General features: G+C 41.8%; 1 protein-coding gene across 2 annotated transcripts in view; it reads right to left on the bottom strand.

The window, feature by feature from the left end:
• The window catches only part of THBS4 (thrombospondin 4), a 41,067-nt gene that overhangs the window by 313 nt on the left and 21,836 nt on the right, over window positions 1-18,918 (bottom strand). For both annotated transcript variants that reach the window (XM_081212722.1, XM_081212721.1), the window contains exons 6-21: window positions 17,794-17,845; window positions 16,112-16,284; window positions 15,367-15,504; window positions 14,200-14,277; window positions 12,845-12,997; window positions 12,399-12,503; window positions 11,863-11,970; window positions 10,513-10,672; window positions 8,128-8,246; window positions 7,152-7,204; window positions 5,755-5,948; window positions 3,894-4,072; window positions 3,535-3,583; window positions 3,038-3,234; window positions 2,623-2,795; window positions 1,074-1,213 (exon numbers count right to left, since the gene is read on the bottom strand). In XM_081212722.1, coding sequence (XP_081068848.1) covers window positions 1,074-1,213; window positions 2,623-2,795; window positions 3,038-3,234; window positions 3,535-3,583; window positions 3,894-4,072; window positions 5,755-5,948; window positions 7,152-7,204; window positions 8,128-8,246; window positions 10,513-10,672; window positions 11,863-11,970; window positions 12,399-12,503; window positions 12,845-12,997; window positions 14,200-14,277; window positions 15,367-15,504; window positions 16,112-16,284; window positions 17,794-17,845 — 2,071 coding nt within the window. The remainder of the gene's footprint in view (window positions 1-1,073; window positions 1,214-2,622; window positions 2,796-3,037; window positions 3,235-3,534; window positions 3,584-3,893; window positions 4,073-5,754; window positions 5,949-7,151; window positions 7,205-8,127; window positions 8,247-10,512; window positions 10,673-11,862; window positions 11,971-12,398; window positions 12,504-12,844; window positions 12,998-14,199; window positions 14,278-15,366; window positions 15,505-16,111; window positions 16,285-17,793; window positions 17,846-18,918) is intronic.

Below are 18,918 nucleotides of genomic sequence, written 5' to 3'. Positions count from 1 at the left end.
ATTGTGAACTCCTAGGCTATTATTACCCATGTTGCATCTGCAGGGGTCAAAATGGTTCAGCTTCTTACATGGCACAAGTCCAGTCCTAAGCAGGAAAATGTGCAAACTTTAGCTATCCTCCTTTCCTAAAGTGCCCTGGGTGCCTTCAGGCAGCAGTGTTCATCCTTATCTCATTCACCCACCTTCCCTGTCCCTGAACAGGACAAGATTGTAGCTTTTTGCCAATATGATTCTGCATGGCCAAGATTTCTAGGCACCTTGGCTGTGCATCTGCCAAGCAAATCCCAGGCACCTTCGCATGCAAACTGCCAGGACAAAATCTTACCTGACCTCTGCAATTTCGAGGTTAGAAAGAAGGCAAGTCACTCATCATAGGTGCCAGAGTGTGGCATCACACTCGCCAAGGCAAGCAGAACTGCTCAAGTCTACATGTCCCTCTGCTTAAAGCTGGACTTGTCTCATGCAAGAAGCCACAGAAGTAAGGAAGGATTTACACCCCACTGAATTCAATGGCCTTCCTGCCAAGTAAGACTGCATATTAAGATTGCAGCTTTAACTGTCCATGGCTGTACACTTTTGTTAGTAATCAGCTGAACAGTTTCTATGACTAAGATCTGAACAGCAAAGCCTACACCTGAGGGCTTCTCCATTTATCAATTGTTCCCTATTTTGTGGCCCAGGTAACAGTGGGAATATGACTACCTAAAGGAAATAATGTGAGTCAATGGATGCACCTGTTACTTCTTGATGAAGGCCCCCCCCCAGATTCTTATTTCAATATTTCCAAAATGCTCAGTATTGTGCAAAGATTACTGGTTTTTTAACATGATTAATTGCACGCTTTTTAGATCTCCAAAGGGTCTTCTGCAAGCAACTGACATTTACACAGCAGTTGAGTTATCAGCTGTATTCACATCTGAGCAGCCCAGAGACCTGCTAAGTCACATTGCAGATTTGGAAAGCATATGCAATGCCTTATCTGCAAAGTCATTCATGCAACCTCCCTAAAACAGCTTTCCTCTTTACAGTTGCTCATTTGATTAGGCAGGAGGACGATGTGCGGGAAATGTTACCATTGCAGCGATACTTCAGATTGGACCAAATAATGTTTTCCTGAGAGAAGCAGAAAACACCAAGCCTTCCTCCACGCATGGTAGTGTCTATGGTCACTCCAGAATCCGCCACCAGTTCAGAACCTTCATAAAACCTTGCCCTTTGAAAGTGGAACAAATAAAGATAGATGTATCCTGATTCTCTACACACAGTGGGTTGTTTTCTTTTTTAAAGTGAGGTGCTGGTACTCATATATAGATATAGATAGATAAAAGTGCTGTGAGTGGCAGCACAAAATGGCTGCCATGGGCAGAAAAAGGAAAAAGGTACTTTGTATTGGTGAGTATTGTTGCAAGCACACACACATCTATGAATTCTCATTTTGCAGTTTTACTGGTTTTTATCTTTATTGTAGAGTTACTTGTACGCCGCTTAGAGGTGAAAATAACTAAGCATATAAATTGCAAAAATATGGAAACATCTTTCTTTTTAAAAAAGATAAGAACCTGGAGCTGATTCATGTTATGATATCATGAAACAAACATGGAAGACTTGCAGCTGGATGTGTTAATAAGTTCTTAGTGAAAAGCACTGTGATTGGGGTGAAAAGCCATATGTTGTGGTTACCAATATGTGTGAACTCAGCCTTAGTTTGATGGGGAAATGAGCTTGCTGAGAATCTTGCTTGGTAATAATTTCTGACAGCAGGAAGACAACATGCCAGATCTTTTACAACTCGTCTCCTTGTCTGTGAGTATAATTCACATTTACATATTTGAGGCAGCAGAAGGGCACTGTTGCTTAAAGCAAAGTAAGAAGAACTTTAATTAAGTGTATATCCTGAATGAAGGCTTGGGGAGGATAGCATGTTCTACATACAATATTTAATAGTTGCAACAGACTATTCAGGTACTGGGCAAAAACTGGAAACCAATAAAATAAAATAAAAAGCAAACCCATTACCATCATTAGAGCTACATTTACAGTGGTACCTCGGGTTACATACGCTTCAGGTTACAGACTCCGCTAACCCAGAAATAGTACCTCGGGTTAAGAACTTTGCTTCAGGATAAGAACAGAAATCGTGCTTCGGCGGCGCGGCAACAGCAGGAGGCCCCATTAGCTAAAGTGGTGCTTCAGGTTAAGAACAGTTTCAGGTTAAGAACGGACCTCCAGAACGAATTAAGTACTTAACCCGAGGTACCACTGTATACACAAATGTATGGTAGTGTGTATCGTGAAACAGAAGTTTGTTTTTTGCTTTCACATACTGTACAGTCGTACCTTAGAAGTCGAACGGAATCCGTTCAACTACCAAAATGTTAGGAAACCAAAGCACCGCTTCTAATTGGCTGCAGGAAGCTCCTGCAGCCAATTGGAAGCCCAGTTGGATGTTCGGCTTCCAAAAATAGTACACAAACCAGAACAGCACTTCCGGGTTTGCGGCATTCAAGAACTAAACTGTTTGAAAACCAAGGTATGACAGTATTGCATTTTTAAGTATACACATAGACCACAATAGATGTTCACTTAGAATTGCATTGTATCCTGCTTTGCCCATCGCCTTACCTAATATACCCAACCTGAGGTCTGTGCTGCAAGAACCAGCGATAGGAAACTTTATCCTTCCAGCCTACATTTCGAGGGTCTTTCCAAAGCAGTCTGACTTGATCATTAGTGTCCCCTGTGTGCCAAAGTGAATTCCTGAGGTGTTCTCCAGGCCCAGTTTTTGATTTAACAGCCTACACAGAACACAAGTACAAAGACAAGTCAAAAATAAGAAATCTCCTTTAATAACAATAACATTTCTCCGAGTATTATGAGAAAAACCAGAAGTTTTAATTCTTTTCCCATTCTGTAATGGAACATCCAAATAAACGAACGTTAGAAACCACATCATACAAACGCCCTGCCAGTTCCATCTCAGCGCAACGCTAGATGACAGCATTAATGAGATTTGGGTCATTTTGGCTCAAGCCTGTACCTTCAGCTGAATCCCAGGTTCTGCAACAGCTCTAAACGGAGTTGCCTGCCAATAGGTCTGTTCAGTCTGTTTCCACATCACCACATAAAAGCTGGAGCTGTCTTGATAACCAAAAATGAAGCCGGCGTAGTCATCATCCGTTGCCGTGTTGACAAAGAAAGTGCCTTCAAAATCAACTCCGTTGAAAGCTGTGTAACCTGTTCGAATGTATAGGTATACACATCAAGTCCAAACCAATTATAAGTGTAAAACTCGATACTTGTTCTTCCTTTAGATGCAAAAGGTCCAATCAACTACTCCAGACCCCAAGCCCTGCTTTAATCAGAAATGCTGGAGATTTTATCTGGGATTTAATGCACCTAGCACTAGGCTATAGACCAAAGCATCCTGAAGCAACAAATTGGGGATCACTATAGGCATCTTTTGAGAAATAGTTTTAATCCATTTCTACTTGTGAGCTGCCGTGTGAGTGTCTACAAAAAAAATAACTCACATACCTACAGCAAGTCCAGGATCACTATTCATGGTCTGCACAATCTCCATGCCCTATGAAACATAAGCAATATAATTCATGCAGCTAGTCTAAGAATGTTTTATTAAGTCATGCCCAAGATGATGGATAAAGACCACTTTCATTATCAATGCTCATCCATGTGTCGCCTTGTGAGTCCAGCACATTTATGTTCTTTGCGAAAAATATCCAGATTGTTTTCCTCCAATGTACCACCCTCGCCAAAAAACCCCCCACCACATTTCAACATTAACACCCTTATTCTTCCAAGTTTTGAGAAAAGTCTTTGTTGCTTTTTCCTGCCTATCATTTCTGGATGCTTTAAGATATTAAAAAATGTTTTACCTGGTTTAGAACCACCCAGTTAGGGTCAATCTGAGCATCCCCTTCTGGATCCAGGACGACAGTCTGATAAGCCCTGAAATCTGTCAGGGTGATCTCTGCATTCTCGGGACAAACGTCAATCCTATCTATCACTGTGTCTTGATCAAAATCTGATTCACAGATATCACCAACTCCATCACCTGGACACATGAACACAACACCCAAAGGATGTGATTTGATAGCTGTTTTCACAAAACAGCTGTTTCAGCAGCAGTTACAAGGGGGAAACAAATACTTATGTTCATTTGCCAAGCTCACAGATATGCAGGCCAAGCTCACAGATATGCAGGCCCCATTTCTGATTGCCTTTAACAGTGAAAGGGAGGAGGGGTGGAGCAACCCTAGTAATGGCCACGTACCAAGAGATAAAACCAAAGGGAAGCATTTGAGTGATGTGTAAGCAATCCTGAGGACTGAATTAAACAGAGTTGTACATCACTTTAGGAGACTCTGATTGAAGCCAAATTATGAACTTAATCCATTTCAGGTTTCATTAACTACTATAAAGCAGGTAGGGCAGCCATTTGAACACCACCTGGTGAAAATAGGTGAGAAGAAGCAGCTGCCTTGCTATGAAGTGAACAAAGCAAAGGTGTAGCAGCTTGTGAATCACTGCCCTGGTACTTCAGACAAGAAGCATGGGAAGAGCCCATGTTCCCTGTGGGTTACACTTGAAGTGCATACTGATGTATAAAATGTGGGTTCTAACCATGTTTGTGGATAAAATCGGGGAACTGTGGTTACTCTGAATGAATCACCCAAAAATAAACGGGTGCAATTTATACCCATTTATACAATTACAAGGGGATGCAGGTGGCGCTGTGGGTTAAACCACAGAGCCTAGGGCTTGCTGATCAGAAGGTCGGCAGTTTGAATCCCTGCGACGGGGTGAGCTCCTGTTGCTCAGTCCCTGCTCCTGCCCACCTAGCAGTTCGAAAGCACATCAAAGTGCAAGTAGATAAATAGGTACCGCTCCAGCGGGAAGGTAAATGGCGTTTCCGTGCGCTGCTCTGGTTCACCAGAAGCGGCTTAGTCATGCTGGCCACATGACCCGGAAGCTGTACGCCGGCTCCCTCGGCCAATAAAGCGAGAGGAGTGCTGCAACCCCAGAATCGGTCATGACTGGACCTAATGGTCAGGGGTCCCTTTACCTTTATACAATTACAAGTGTTGTTTGGTCTTTACATCTTAATTTTATTGGGCTTCACTAAAAGCGTGTAGCCTTGACTTAATGTGCTTCATACCAAACCTTTCCACCACTGCCCTCTCATGGCCTTTTGTAACCTGCATGAAATTGTTCACACTTGTGGTAGAGTCTGGTTTGACAGACAGACCTCTGCTCTGCAAAAGAAACTGAGATACACAGGACAGTCTGCACAAGGGGAAAACTTCCTGCTCCTACTATGGATAAAATGGCCCTTGCACCTTATAATCATCAATTATATTCAATTCTCATTCAATATAAGTTTATTGTTCCAGTCAATAAAGCTCAATAAAGGCATTTCTTAAGGAAGCTGGTAAGAGTCTGGTCACATAACTAGCTCTAAAATGCTCTGTTTTCCAGAGTAGATACCAAGGGGGGAAATGTGGTGTTTCTAATTAGTTGTAGGTCCCTTCTGAATTCGATCCAAAAGAGCCAATCCCTTGGTTGACACTTATTCAAGGTCAAAGCAAAGCTCAGTTCTGGAAAATATAGGTTCCTTATAATCAAAGGAAATCATCAGCTTCCTTTGAGGATTAGAAGGCACCATATCGTCACCATATGTTGTACATTAAAAAAAACTGAGGTAAAAAGAGAAAGAATAAGAAATGTCTGCCATACTGTTGTCATCTTCTTGTCCTGGATTTGGAACAAGCCGGCAGTTATCTGGGCCTGGAGGAACAAGGTCTGGAATTCCATCATTGTCGTCGTCATCATCACACTCATCCCCCAGCCCATCCTTATCGGTGTCTAGCTGGGAACTGTTAATGACTGTGGGACAGTTGTCGGTGCTGTCTTGGTGTCCATCCCCATCGCTGGGAGTAAAGTAGGAGGGGGTAAAAGCAAAAACACCCTGTGTTAGCTCCTATTTCTGTCTTTTTAAGTAATAGGAATGTTGGCTACTACTTCTTGTACTACCGACAAGGAATGCTTGTTTGTTTTCCTGTATCCATTGTTACATCGGAAGGCCTCTAATGAAGGTATGTTGTGACAGTTAGTACTAGGAGACAAAACCACCCTATTTGAGGAAACAATTGGAGATATTCACGTGAGCTCAGGGAACTGCTTCAATCTTCTCTAACCAGAATATATCTGAGGTTACTACAAGCTGGAACTAGACATGAAGGGAAACACTGATGTTTATTCCTGTCCTAAGAATGGTAAACACTCTGCAGCCTGAATTGAGGTCTTTAGCCATAAGGGAAGTCGTTCCCGCAGTTAGGTTTATAATGACTACCATCCTTGATGTATTACTGAGAATGGAGGGATCCAGCAAATGATTTCAACCCTTCTGACAATATTTGCTTATTTTACTTGTATGAAGTAAAGCCCAAATGGTCTTTTGCTGTATTTGTTTCCATGCACTTTTGGCACACAAAAACCTGTTTTCTATACACCATCATGCAGTTGTTATTGAAATGAGCTTTATTGCTCTTCTGCTTTAAATAACGGCATTAATTTAGAAAGGAATAGCTAGGGGGTGAGCCTGGCAGTGCTGGGGTGTGGTTAACTCTTTCTCCTATGCTATTTTCTCAAAGGTCATCCCCACACCTCTCTAGTCCATAGCTGGGCAAATAGTAACTTGGGGAGGTGAACTGGTTATGAGACAGTTTAATCGCTATCTGCCTCAGCCTGTGAGGGTGCTTTTAACATATATGAAGAGAGACGATCTGTGGAAATAGATTGTAAATCTGCATTGGTTCCAATAATGAGTACAGTGTATTGAAAATAATTTAAGCTAAGCTTTTACCTCGGTAGAGACATAGGTGCAATTTCAGTGAAATTAGTGGATGGAATCCAGCAAAGTGAATGTTTCATCATTTCAAGGATATCTGCTTGTGCAGGGGAATGTTTCCCCCCTGACACATGGCCCCTACATCAGGAGCAGATTGAGGGAGGGTGCAGGCATGTCCCATTACAGAAGCATAAATATTTGCAGTGATGGGGCAGGTTAGTTAAATACCTCCCAGCAGCATCATAACAAGGATGAATTTGATTCTGATTAAGATTTACCCTACCTGTCTTGATTGGTGTCACAGGAATCTCCTACCAGATCATTATCAATATCTGACTGTAAACAGAAATAGAACAAGATTAAATTACTAAATTGCAGAGAGGGGAAAATATAAAATTACATTGCTGGAAGTCATTAAAATTCAACACACATCTTTCAATAATCTGTATTAGCAGGGGATTAATATCTGAAAAGGTGGAAAGATTGATTGGACCCCAGCTGTGCATACAATTCTGTATTCTATAGGCACAGATTATTTATCCTTAGAGAGATCTCCCCCTGCATAAAATCCTTTTCAGTTTCTTTGTTTTCTTGCTTTTGCAATTAAAGAAGATTGACATTTAATCCCTATGGCTATTTATTCAGTGAGAACATTTATTGGCATTGGGCTTTATCTCAGTGATTTGCACAAATGAGGGCTCAGGAGTAGAGAACATGTTTTGAAAGGAGGAAGTCCCATGTTCAATCTGACACCTTCAAATAATGGCTGTCAGGTAACAGAACTGGGGAAAAGCCACTTCCAGAGCTTCTTAGACACCTGCTACCAGTCAGGCTGAGGTACCAAACCTTTTGGGTTTTCTGGACACCTTTATGCATGGATTGATTAAATGTCAGATCAAGACTTGTGTCATACAGGAAAACAATAACTGCAGCATTACTGTAGTTATCATAGTTCATACTAAAGTTTAACAGAGCTGTACTTTTCATTCTTTCTAAATAATTATTGCCACAATGGAACTGGAACACCACACTTGAAATTTTCATAATCTTAAACTGACAGTCCCATTTTTGCTTCCACTAAGAACCAAAGACTTTGATTCCCCATCCTGGTGCCATGCAGATGTTGTTGGACCCCAACTCCCATTCGCCCCAGTCAGCATGGCCAATAGCCAAGGATGATGGGAATTATAGTCTAAAATTATCTGGAGGGTCACAGGTTGCCTACTTGGCCTATGGCTTTTTTCCCTGCTGTTGCTCACCTGATTTGGGTTGCTAATATCTGGGCAGCTGTCACAAGCATCACCCACACCATCATTATCTTTGTCTTTCTGTTCCCGGTTGGGGACCCTCTGACAGTTGTCCAAAACGTTCTTAATACCTGAATGAAACGATGACACAAAATCAATGTTGGCTTTGCATCGCTCTAGCAACTCATAAGGCCAGAAACAAAGAGTCAGCATGGCATAATGGATAGCAGATGAGATGTGGACCAAGGAAGACCTTGTTGCAAATTGCTACTTGACCATTAGATTCACTGGGAAATTTTGGGCTCATTAGGATCTCTGTGCCTAATCTGCCTCAAAGGTCTTGCCTGAGGAGGAAAAGGGATAGTCCCACATATAATTCTGAGCTCTTTGGAAAAGAGGAAGGATACAAAACAACAGTAGTAATGAGGGTTGTGGAGAAGTCGTTTTTTAAAAAAATTGTTTACTAGAACAGGGTTTGGTTTAGATACAATGTCTATGTACTGTATATGTATAAGGGTTAAATTTGATGTCCTAGATATCTGTTGGTGACTGACAGTTGGCTTTTATTTACTTACATAAGACTGGGGGCAGTGAGACTAGATTCTTAAGGAGAAGATTGTAAAATTGCAGTTCTGAGTGGCTGGCTAGGTAGAAATTCTTGGTAAATCATTGAATGGCAAAAATGGCCTGATGAGGGGGAGACTTATATGCCACTCAAATCTGATGTGTTGAAAGACTGGAAGCTAAATAGGCCTATTCTACTACTGTTGTTGAGAGAGAGAAAGAAGAGCAAAGAGATGAAGAAGAGGAAGACAAGAATGAAGATAATGATTTAGGATGAGACTAGCTGAGAATAAGCTGAGGGAGAAGGCTAAAGTCTAGACTCTGGAGCTGAAGCAATATGGAAAAGAGGTTATTGAGGCGAAAGAAAAACCTGGTAGTATAATTTGCCCCCAAAGAGCTGAATCATTGGCTTAAGCCAAAGATTGGCCGTGAGGGCATTGAACAGTAAGGAGAATTCAGCAAGGCACTTCTGAAGATGATCAGAATGAGAACTGCCTGCTAGCCTGGCTTGAAGGAAACCAGGTGAAGTCCACAGTACCTGGTGGTGGGATCAACTGAGTAATTACCCTATAGGTTAAATAGTGCTAGGAACTTCTCTTTACCAGCCAGCCTTATGTAAACCTCTGTAACTGTCAGTTAAAGATACAGCAACCTTACAACAGAAAACGTAAGCCAGTCTTAAACGGTAACCAGCTATTGTTATTGTTTACCTTACTTTACATGTATAGGGGGGTTTTTAATAAAAAAAAATACAAATTACTGTATTTTTCGTCCCATAGGACACTCCGTCCCATAGGACGCACCTAGTTTTTTTGGGGGGAAATAAAGGGAAAATTTGTTTCCTTTATTTCCCCCCCCCAAAAACCAGGTCAGGAAACAGCGGGATGGCAGCGCTGCGCCTCCCCGCTGTCCCCCGAGCTTCTGGGGCTGGCTGATGTTTGCCCGGCGCAAGGGGCGCTCTGCTTCAGGGCACCCCGCGCGCCGGGCGGCAGGCTGCTATCCGCAGCGCGGGGAGCCCTGCGGGAGTTCCCGCAGGACTCCCCACGCTGCGGATGTCTGCCCAGCACGAGGGGCGCTCTGCTTCATGGTGCCCTGAGTGCCGGGCGGCAGGCTGCTATCCGCAGCGCAGGGAGCCCTGCAGGAACTCCCGCGGCCTCCCCAGGCTTGCTGATAGCTTCCTGAAGCCTGGAGAGCGAGAGGGGTCGGTGCGCACTGACCCCTCTCGCTCTCCAAGCTTCGGCGAAAGCCTTTATTCGCCCCATAGGAAGCACACAGATTTCCCCTTCATTTTTGGAGGGGAAAAAGTGCGTCCTATAGGGTGAAAAATACGGTATATCTTGCTACTTTTATTTAATGATACAAGTGTGTCTGGCTGCTTTTGTACCACATCTAAAATACCACAGCTACTGGGTTATATAGTTACAAGCTATAGCAAAACCTAGTAAACAGTATAGTACAGATATTTGGTTGCAGTGGTTAAAAGGTGAATCGGCTGTGGTAAATAAAAGCTCACTCTCCACATATAAAAAGAAAAGATGAACTCACCACAAAGATCACAATTTTCACAATGACAATAAATAGGCCAGGAGCCGAAGAAGGCTTTGTTAATTGTCATTTGTGACTAAGGGACCTCATTATGTCATTGCTGCCTCCTAGTCTTCAGAAGCAGCTCTTTGGGGCTCAGAGAGCTGTGTTGAGTAAGTGGGGCCTGAAAATGTGCTACAGCTGTTTAAAAAGTCAATGTTGAAAATGCAAGCTTTGAAGCTAGGTGCCTCCTGTGCCAGTTTCAAGCGCAGAACAGAGAGGGTATCTAACAGGCGAAGATGTACTCACCATCTCCATCCATGTCATCATCACAGGCATCACCTTTGCCATCTCCATCTGTGTCTCGCTGGTCATTGTTTAAGACCATACGGCAATTGTCACAAGCATCACCAAAGATATCTTGGTCGCTGTTTCTCTGGTTAACGTTAGAAGCCAGTACACAGTTGTCCTGGAACAGAGAAAGGCAAAGTGCTCTGGACTAGAGTCTCTCTGGAGCAGGATCACTCATCATCATCATCATCACTCTCTGCTGGCTTTTGCAAGTGATGAATTTGCAGATGAATTCAGCTCAGTGAATCTCCTTTTGAAACTCTGTTGATGATGATGCCTGGCAACTCTTACAAGGTCTGCTGTACCATGTCCTGGGAGACTGAAATGCTCCCCCACCGATATCTGTTACCGTTCTACATGTCTAATCGAGTCCTGCATACAGATAGACCTGTTTGATCTAAGTAAATAATCAATAAACACACAAGACGTAACTGGCTGTACTTTTGAATAAATAAGGTATACTATTCATTGTATCAAATTGTAGATTTCAATGGAAGTCTCATAAAGTTCAACGAAAAAAGCAGAAGACCACTACTATGCTATAATATCCACTATCCTGTAATATAACATATATGAGCCTGTTCCACTGATGAAGCCTAGGATGGCGAAACAAGGCTAATATTCCAGAAATCCTTGTCTTAGACTCTGTGAAAGGATTCTGTGGAACTGTAACAACCCTTCATGGGGATTACTGGACTCTTTGAACAGAACAGTGGAATAGATACTATTACAGTGGTACCTCAGGTTAAGTACTTAATTCGTTCTGGAGGTCCGTACTTAACCTGAAACTGTTCTTAACCTGAAGCACCACTTTAGCTAATGGGGCCTCCTGCTGCTGCCGTGCCGCCGAAGCACGATTTCTGTTCTCATCCTGAAGCAAAGTTCTTAACCTGAAGCACTATTTCTGGGTTAGTGGAGTCTGTAACCTGCAGCATATATAACCCAAGGTACCACTGTACATGTATGGACCTTATGCATGAACTGACTAGAGAATGAATTGATCCACTGGGTCTTCTGCTTTTTTCGTTGAACGTTATGAAACTTCCATTGAAATCTACAATTTGATACAATGAATAGTATACCTTATTTATTCAAAAGTACAGCCAGTTACGTCTTGTGTGTTTATTGAGTATGTTACACGTAACCATAGGTTTGTTGTTGTTGTGTTGATCTAAGTAAATGGCAAAAGGCCACTGATGCACTAGAGGCTGTGCAGGTGCTTGATATAAAGGCTGATGCTTACAATCCTGCTGCTTGAGTGCGGGAGGGATGTAAATGACACAGATAAATAATATCTATAACCAGTACCTGCTCATTTGGAATACCATCCCCATCAGCATCATCATCACAGGCATCTCCTATTCCATCTCCATCAGCATCTTCTTGTCCAGAGTTTGGAACCACCTTGCAATTGTCCTATGGGGGGGAAACAAGGTGGTAATCTAGAACCCATGCTTTTGATCATGGTTTGCAAGCTGTGGGCATATTTGCAAACTGCCAAAACTATTATGGGCATCATGCACATGATGAAGCCATACATGTGCATGCACATTCATTTAACCCCTCCCCACCAGCATTTAAAGCTTGAATAAGTGTTTTTGCTTTTTGAAAAACCTAGTTGACAAGTGACCATCCTGGAGAGAGCAGCTGGGAAGAATTAATTTCTCCAAGTCCAATTTCATAAGCAAAGGAGTGCTGGTGTCAGGGAAGACCATGTGTGTCCATAGGCAATATGTTGCTGACTCATGTTTGCTCCGTTTCTCACCCTCCTGTGCACTTCCCTGTGCTGTGATTTAAAATGAAGAAGACACGAGAGATAAGGTGGCTGCCCTCTTAGATCTTACCTTTCTGCAACTCTCAGCTGAGCATGAAAGTTCTTCATCAGGATAACCATCAATATCGATATCTTTTCCGCACACAAAGCCATCGCCAGCCCAGCCAATACCACACTGTGAGCAAAAGTGTTACAAAATAAAGCCAGGCTGAGGAAGTAATTCTACAAACATACACAAGTGCTGTCGGATATGGAATTAGAAGACTCACAATATGCTCTAAGCAGGGCAGTGTAATTACGTACTACTAAAAATGTAAATAATTTGTATGTAGTTATGATGTCCTGCTTAGAGCATATTGTCAAATTAATTGCAATTTTTTTTTTTGATTTTGAGAAATATGACTCACCCCCAAAGGATAACATAATACATTTTTTAAAAAAATGAATTACAGATTTTACTGAAGAATGTCAAAACAGGGATCAAGTTAAAACAAATCTGTGAGATCATCAACTTACAATACATGAGATGTCTCCTTGTCGCACTTCAGCACACTGTGCATGGATACTGCAAGGGTTCAGAGCTTGATTCCTGCAGCTCCTTTCAGGCCTGCATCCCCTGACCTGGTCTCCAGTAAAACCTGGTTTGCATGTCCCACAGCGGAACGAGCCCTTTGATGAAACCAAACAAGCATATAAGCCAGTCAGGCACTGTTTGTGAATGGTCCGTGCACGTATTGTAGGAGGAACAATTTAAAAAGAGGTATTCTTTCCTCAGAGAGAGAAGGTTTTAACACATCTACACTTCTTTATTTTCCTTTTTTTAAAATGTAGTGTTTTAGTAGACCCCCTTTTTAAAAAAGTATTAAAAATAATGCATATTTTAAAAGATTCGCCGCCTGATTAATTGAAGGTAACTTTTTAATCCTTCCGCAAAATGTAAATTGGTGGATCTAAACAATTAATTGATTAAAGTGTCTTTCTGTTTGTTGCTTCAAGATAAGAAAACTTTCTCACAACAGTAGTGTTACTGATTTGTTTAACTTTGGAAGCCAAGCACAGGGAGTCTATTCCAATATGCTGTATACTGCCTTGATATATTTTTATAAATGTGTGGGTTATAAAAACTTAATGAATAAATAAATAAACCTGAGGTTAAGAAGAGAGGGAGAAATTTACAATGGGGCAGGGGGGGAGGGACTATGTAATACCCATGGCCCACTTTGAGTTTGAGGTTCCAAAAGGCACTTCATTAAAGTCTGCACAGATATTTTAAATCTCTTACTGAGAACTTTATGCAAAAAAGGTAAACTCAGACCTAGTATTACACCCACCAAGGCACATCCTTGGGCACTTGAAAGACATGTGGCAGAGCACATTGTTTGCCGCCGGAAGGTGCTGGGGTCAATCCCTAGCATCTCCCAGGGAAAAAGACCCAGTATCAGGTGCTGAAAATGCTGAGGAGCTACTAGCTGTCAGAATAACCAATATCAGGCTGGATGGACAAGGAATCTGAGCTCATATAAGGCAGTTTCCTATGTCTCCCTTGGTTTGCACAGGGAAACTGTTTTTCTTGTTAATGTATCTGGTTCATATAATATATCTTTCTTGTTGCAACCACATGGATGGAATTCCCTTTTTCACAGATGGCAGAAGAGGAACACACTGGATAATGTCATTAAGTGGAAGGGGACCAGAACGGGATTGCATAACTATCTGCTGGCTTCACACAATCGTTATGTGGTTGGCATTTAAGTGAATGTTGTGCCACTGAGTTTATAATCACTTGACGGTGGTTTGTGTGAACTGTCCCCTTGTTTTGGGACAGCTCCTCAAACATGCAGAATGACAATCTGACATAACCATGTGCTTACCACAGTGTTTACACACTGGGAATTGGGAACACAGCCCCCGTTTCCATTGTTCTGACATTCATCTACGTCCAAGCAGATCTAACACAATAAAAACAAAAACAAGTTAGGTACAGTGAGTCAGTTATTAAAGTATAAAATAACTAGCATAAATCTGTTAAAATTTATTGGTTTGTTTTTTTAATATGGTGTTAATGCAATTGTGAAATAGTCTAAAAAGCACAGCAAAAGGTCCTTTGATCATTTCAGAGTAGTAGTTGATTAGATAGATCAACTAATCTCTGCTGTAGCTGCTGAGCTGGTGTAATGGAAAACATTCCATTTTAGAAGTTCGATAGTAACAATGAATGGATAATAATAATAATAATAATAATAATAATAATAATAATAATAATAATTTTTATTTATATCCCGCCCTCCCCAGCCGAAGCTGAGGGTGGCTAACAACAATAAAATAGTACAACATTCTAAAATCATTTCATTATAAAATAAATTCAACTCAAATTGATGGCAACCATTAGGCTAAAGTTCTGTGAAGATGGCCAAAGGAGGGAGTCAGGCTGCGCCCTGACCAAAGGCCTGGTGGAACAGCTCTGTCTTGCAGGCCATACGGAAAGATGTCAAGTCCCGCATGGCCCTAGTCTCTTGTGACAGAGCGTTCCACCAGATTGGAGCCGCAGCCGAGAAAGCCCTGGCTCTAGTTGAGGCCAGCCTAACCTCTCTGTGGCCTGGGACCTTCAGGATGTTTTTGTTTGAAGACCGTAAGTTCCTCTGTGGGATATACCAGGAGAGGCGGTCCCGTAGGTACAAGGGATGCCAGTTGCAAAGACAATATTAGGCATATTTGGCAGTTTCAAGTAAAATAAGTGTGCTAAAGTAGGTCCTGCTCTATGGCAAGTTTTCTAATGCAAACTGAAAAATTTCCAGTGCAAATCATGGGAATCTTTTTCCAGAAAAGCCACAGCTCTGTCCACGAATAAACCTATTAATACTGCCTTTAGTTAGGCCAGCATTATTTTCCCATACATTCGGAAGCAGCGCAGACATTTTTTTACAGACATATCTGTTAAGCTCTTTAAGAGAAATACATTCAGCTGTGCAGTGCACCCATAGACAGATACAGAGCTAGACTTTTACTAGCTTTTGATGCATTGCAATGAGATCACACACCTGTTTGTTATTTTTGGCAGAGTTGATTCCCACTCCTTGAATGATTTGCCCGCTGTATCCTGATGGGCAGGCCTCACATCTGAAACCTGGAGCTGTATTCACACATCTCACCCCTGGGAAGCATGGATTATACCGGCACTAAAAGGCAAACCAGCAAAGTGATTCAATATATTAATTATATAGGTTTCAGCCAGCAAAGTTAAGAGTCCATTTGGACATTTGCTGGAAGCTCATGTTCTAACAACTACTTCTTACACTGGAATAGGCAAGCTTTTTTCTCTAGAGAGTTAACGTAACCCCACAAGAAATGGGCATGGGACAGAACTAGCAGTGGGTAGGAGTTATAATAATAGTAATTTATAGTAAGAGCAGTCATGGCTTTAGTAAACATGGTGTATTTCCTCTACCTTTCTCCCTACTTCTTTATCATCTTTTTCTCCTGCTCCCACACCCTTGTCTCTTTCTTACTCTTGCAATGGAGATAGAACGAGGAAGGAAAGGGACATAAGCCAAATAGCCCCCCAGGCCACGTTAAACCAGCCTGAGGGCTGCATGTGGTCCCTGCACCACAGGTTGCCCACTCGTTTTCTAATGTAATACCAGGAGAAAGGGGACTCACTCTGAGCACCAGGAATTTATTTACCCTTGATCATCAATTGATGAGACATCTTGGACTTCTCTAGCTCCAGAATTCATACGCTGAACCTCTCCTTTCACACATGGGTGCTTTTAAACAACATTTTACCTCATCAACATCTGTGCATATAACTCCATTTCCAGTGAAGCCTTCAGGACAAGGCCCACACTGAAATCCATCTGCCGTGTCCATGCATCGCACCCCTCGGAAACAAGTGTTGGCTTCACATTTGGGCTTAGGGGGCGGTGGGGATGGTGTGGGGAAATTTCCAGCTCCCAAACCTGTGATTGGAGGTAGAGCAATTTATTTATTTTTTTAGTAATCAGCTGCTGATCAGTAAATCCTGAGGTAAATGTTGAACATTTGCACCATGCATAGCAGTGGATCAGTCCTCCGGTTGGGTTGGATATCTTCTGAGATAATTGTGTATCTATTTTGCTTCTAGCACACACTACAGTAACCACCACGACCAGCTACCATTGTTGGCTCCAGATTCGGTGAAGACCTTGGTGCAGGCTGTGTGCAGTGAGTGTGTCACCAGTGCCCAACTCCCTCCAAGTGCAATCTGACCGGAAGGAGCCTGCAAACCAAGTGAAAGTTGCCAATCCTCTTTGCTCTTGCCACTGCTCTTATGCTTAGAGAGGCCAGATAAGCAAGCTGCAATAGCAAGGGAATGAGGAAAAGGGCTATAGGGATCTGGGGGTCACACCATCTGTGGTGCTGGCCCCATCAGGCACTCAACAATACTGACTTTTGATGCCAGCCCTGCCTCCCACTGCCTGCCCAGGGGTGGGGGTATACATGTGTGTTTGTCTCACAACAATGCACAAAAAATCAAGGCACATTCTACATGAAAGTAATAACTGTGTAAGGAATCTGAAAAGTGTGGCTCTGAATTCTGCATGGGACAAATCATTTGAAGGTTGTCTTCATGACTTCTCTTGTTTTCTGTTTAAGAGCAATGGGCTGGTAGTTTTGCAGCACCCCAAAACAAAAAACAAAAAAGGATGAAAGGCTAACAAATTTACTATGGCATTATTCCATTCCTGTGGAATAAATTCCATAAAATCTTATGCCGTAATAAATTTTAATGTTCAAAGGTGCCAAAATACTATTTGTTGTTTGTGCTGACAGGTATGTTCTCTGTTGAGACATGCAGAAAACAAAACTACCTAGAACTGGGTTATTTTCTGTTTGGTGTTCAGGCAATCAGTATATTCAAAAGAATATGAAGAATATGAATATGAATATGAAGAATACTCTCAATCATTTAAGCTCCAGTTCTATGCACAATTACCTGGGGGTAAGCCTCACTGAATGGTTGGTTGACAAATCTGTCTGTCTCGGGAGACAATGGAGGAGTGCTACTGTGGCAACTATTTCTGAGTAAGCATGCATAGAACAGGATGGTATATTGTTTTAATCTGCCAATCAGTCAGTTAAAAACTCAACTATTGAGTCCCACCAGCAGAAGCTCTGCACAAGGACTTCCACTTGTTCAGCAAGGCTTTCCCCCCATGATACCATGATATTAGCTCAGGGGGGAACCCCTGGAAAAGTGGGGGTGTGTGTGTGTAGGAGAGCCAAAATGCTAGCCCTGGTGGAACAAACACCTAAGCATGTTGAATTTCCCCCTATGTCTACTTGGAACTCCTACGAAATTCAGTAGACCTTACTTCAAAGGAAGTGTTCACAATTGGTGTGGCTAAGGACAACAAATATTGCTTTTTCGGTTTGATGATTTGGTTTATACCATCATATCTTAAATCAGGAAATACAAAAGTGCTTACCACATGCTTGACATTCAGCTATTGTGTTCCTCAAAAATGTTGTTTCTTTAACCTTTGAATTATATAAAATAAATACAATCATCAGGCTTGTTTTTCTTGAATTGCCACCAGAAAAACCAGACAATGCACATTATACAACTTAACCAATAATACTGCCTAATTTTTCAAAACAGTTACTTGGTACTGTTTATGGCATAATTGTCCATACTGGACCTTATGACAAGTCATCTCCATGTAAACAGTTATGATTTCATATTTTAACCTCCTGCTATCTTTAGCTGAACTACTTAGAGCAGATAGTGCTCACTGCAGCTTAAAAATCCCATCGGCCTTCAAACAAAAATAATAATGCAAGGCCTAAACTTTAATTGGGCTTTAAATGTTTTAGGAGTGAACTGTAGACACATGCCTGAGCTCAGTCTTGCCTCATTTGCCGTATTTTTCACTCTATAAGACGCACCAGACCACAAGACGCACCTAGTTTTTGGAGGAGGAAAACAAGGGGAAAAAATCTGAATCTCAGAAGCCAGAACAGCAAGAGGGATCGCTACGCAGTGAAAGCAGCAATCCCTCTTGCTGCTCTGGTTTATGGGATAGCTGCGCAGCATGCATTCGCTCCATAAGATGCACACACATTTCCCCTTACTTTTTAGGAGGGAAAAAGTGAGTCTTATAGAGCAAAAAATACGGTAATTGCCTTCACATATCACTAAATCAGCTCCAGGAGTCTTCATGATTTTCCCAAGTTTGGAAAAGTGTGCAGGCTCAGGCCATCACCATTCATAAATAACTTTATAAAGTTAAGCATATCCTTCATGCTCTCAGCCACGATCTTTCTTAGAATTTAATCCATGGAGGCCAGTGGTATGATTCAGGAATGAACTATGCCATGCACATCCAAAAACAACCAAGTCTCTCTCTTAAATTGCAGTGGACTATTTCATTACCTATTTCTTAATGTAAAGGAAAGAAGTTTGCCCAGAAGTCTCACTTGTAGTGTGTTTTTAATGTTGTACACCGCTCTGGGATCCTTGGATAAAGGCTGGTATATAAATTGAAAATAATAATAATAATAATAATAATGGGTGAAACTTCGGCAGAAATAATAAGATACCCATTTAGCTA

Source organism: Podarcis bocagei, assembly GCF_964188305.1.
Source record: "Podarcis bocagei genome assembly, chromosome: 11".
In the NCBI taxonomy this organism is placed as follows: domain Eukaryota; kingdom Metazoa; phylum Chordata; class Lepidosauria; order Squamata; family Lacertidae; genus Podarcis; species Podarcis bocagei.
Note: the sequence above shows the minus strand (reverse complement) of the source record. Positions and strands in the feature narration are given on the sequence as shown.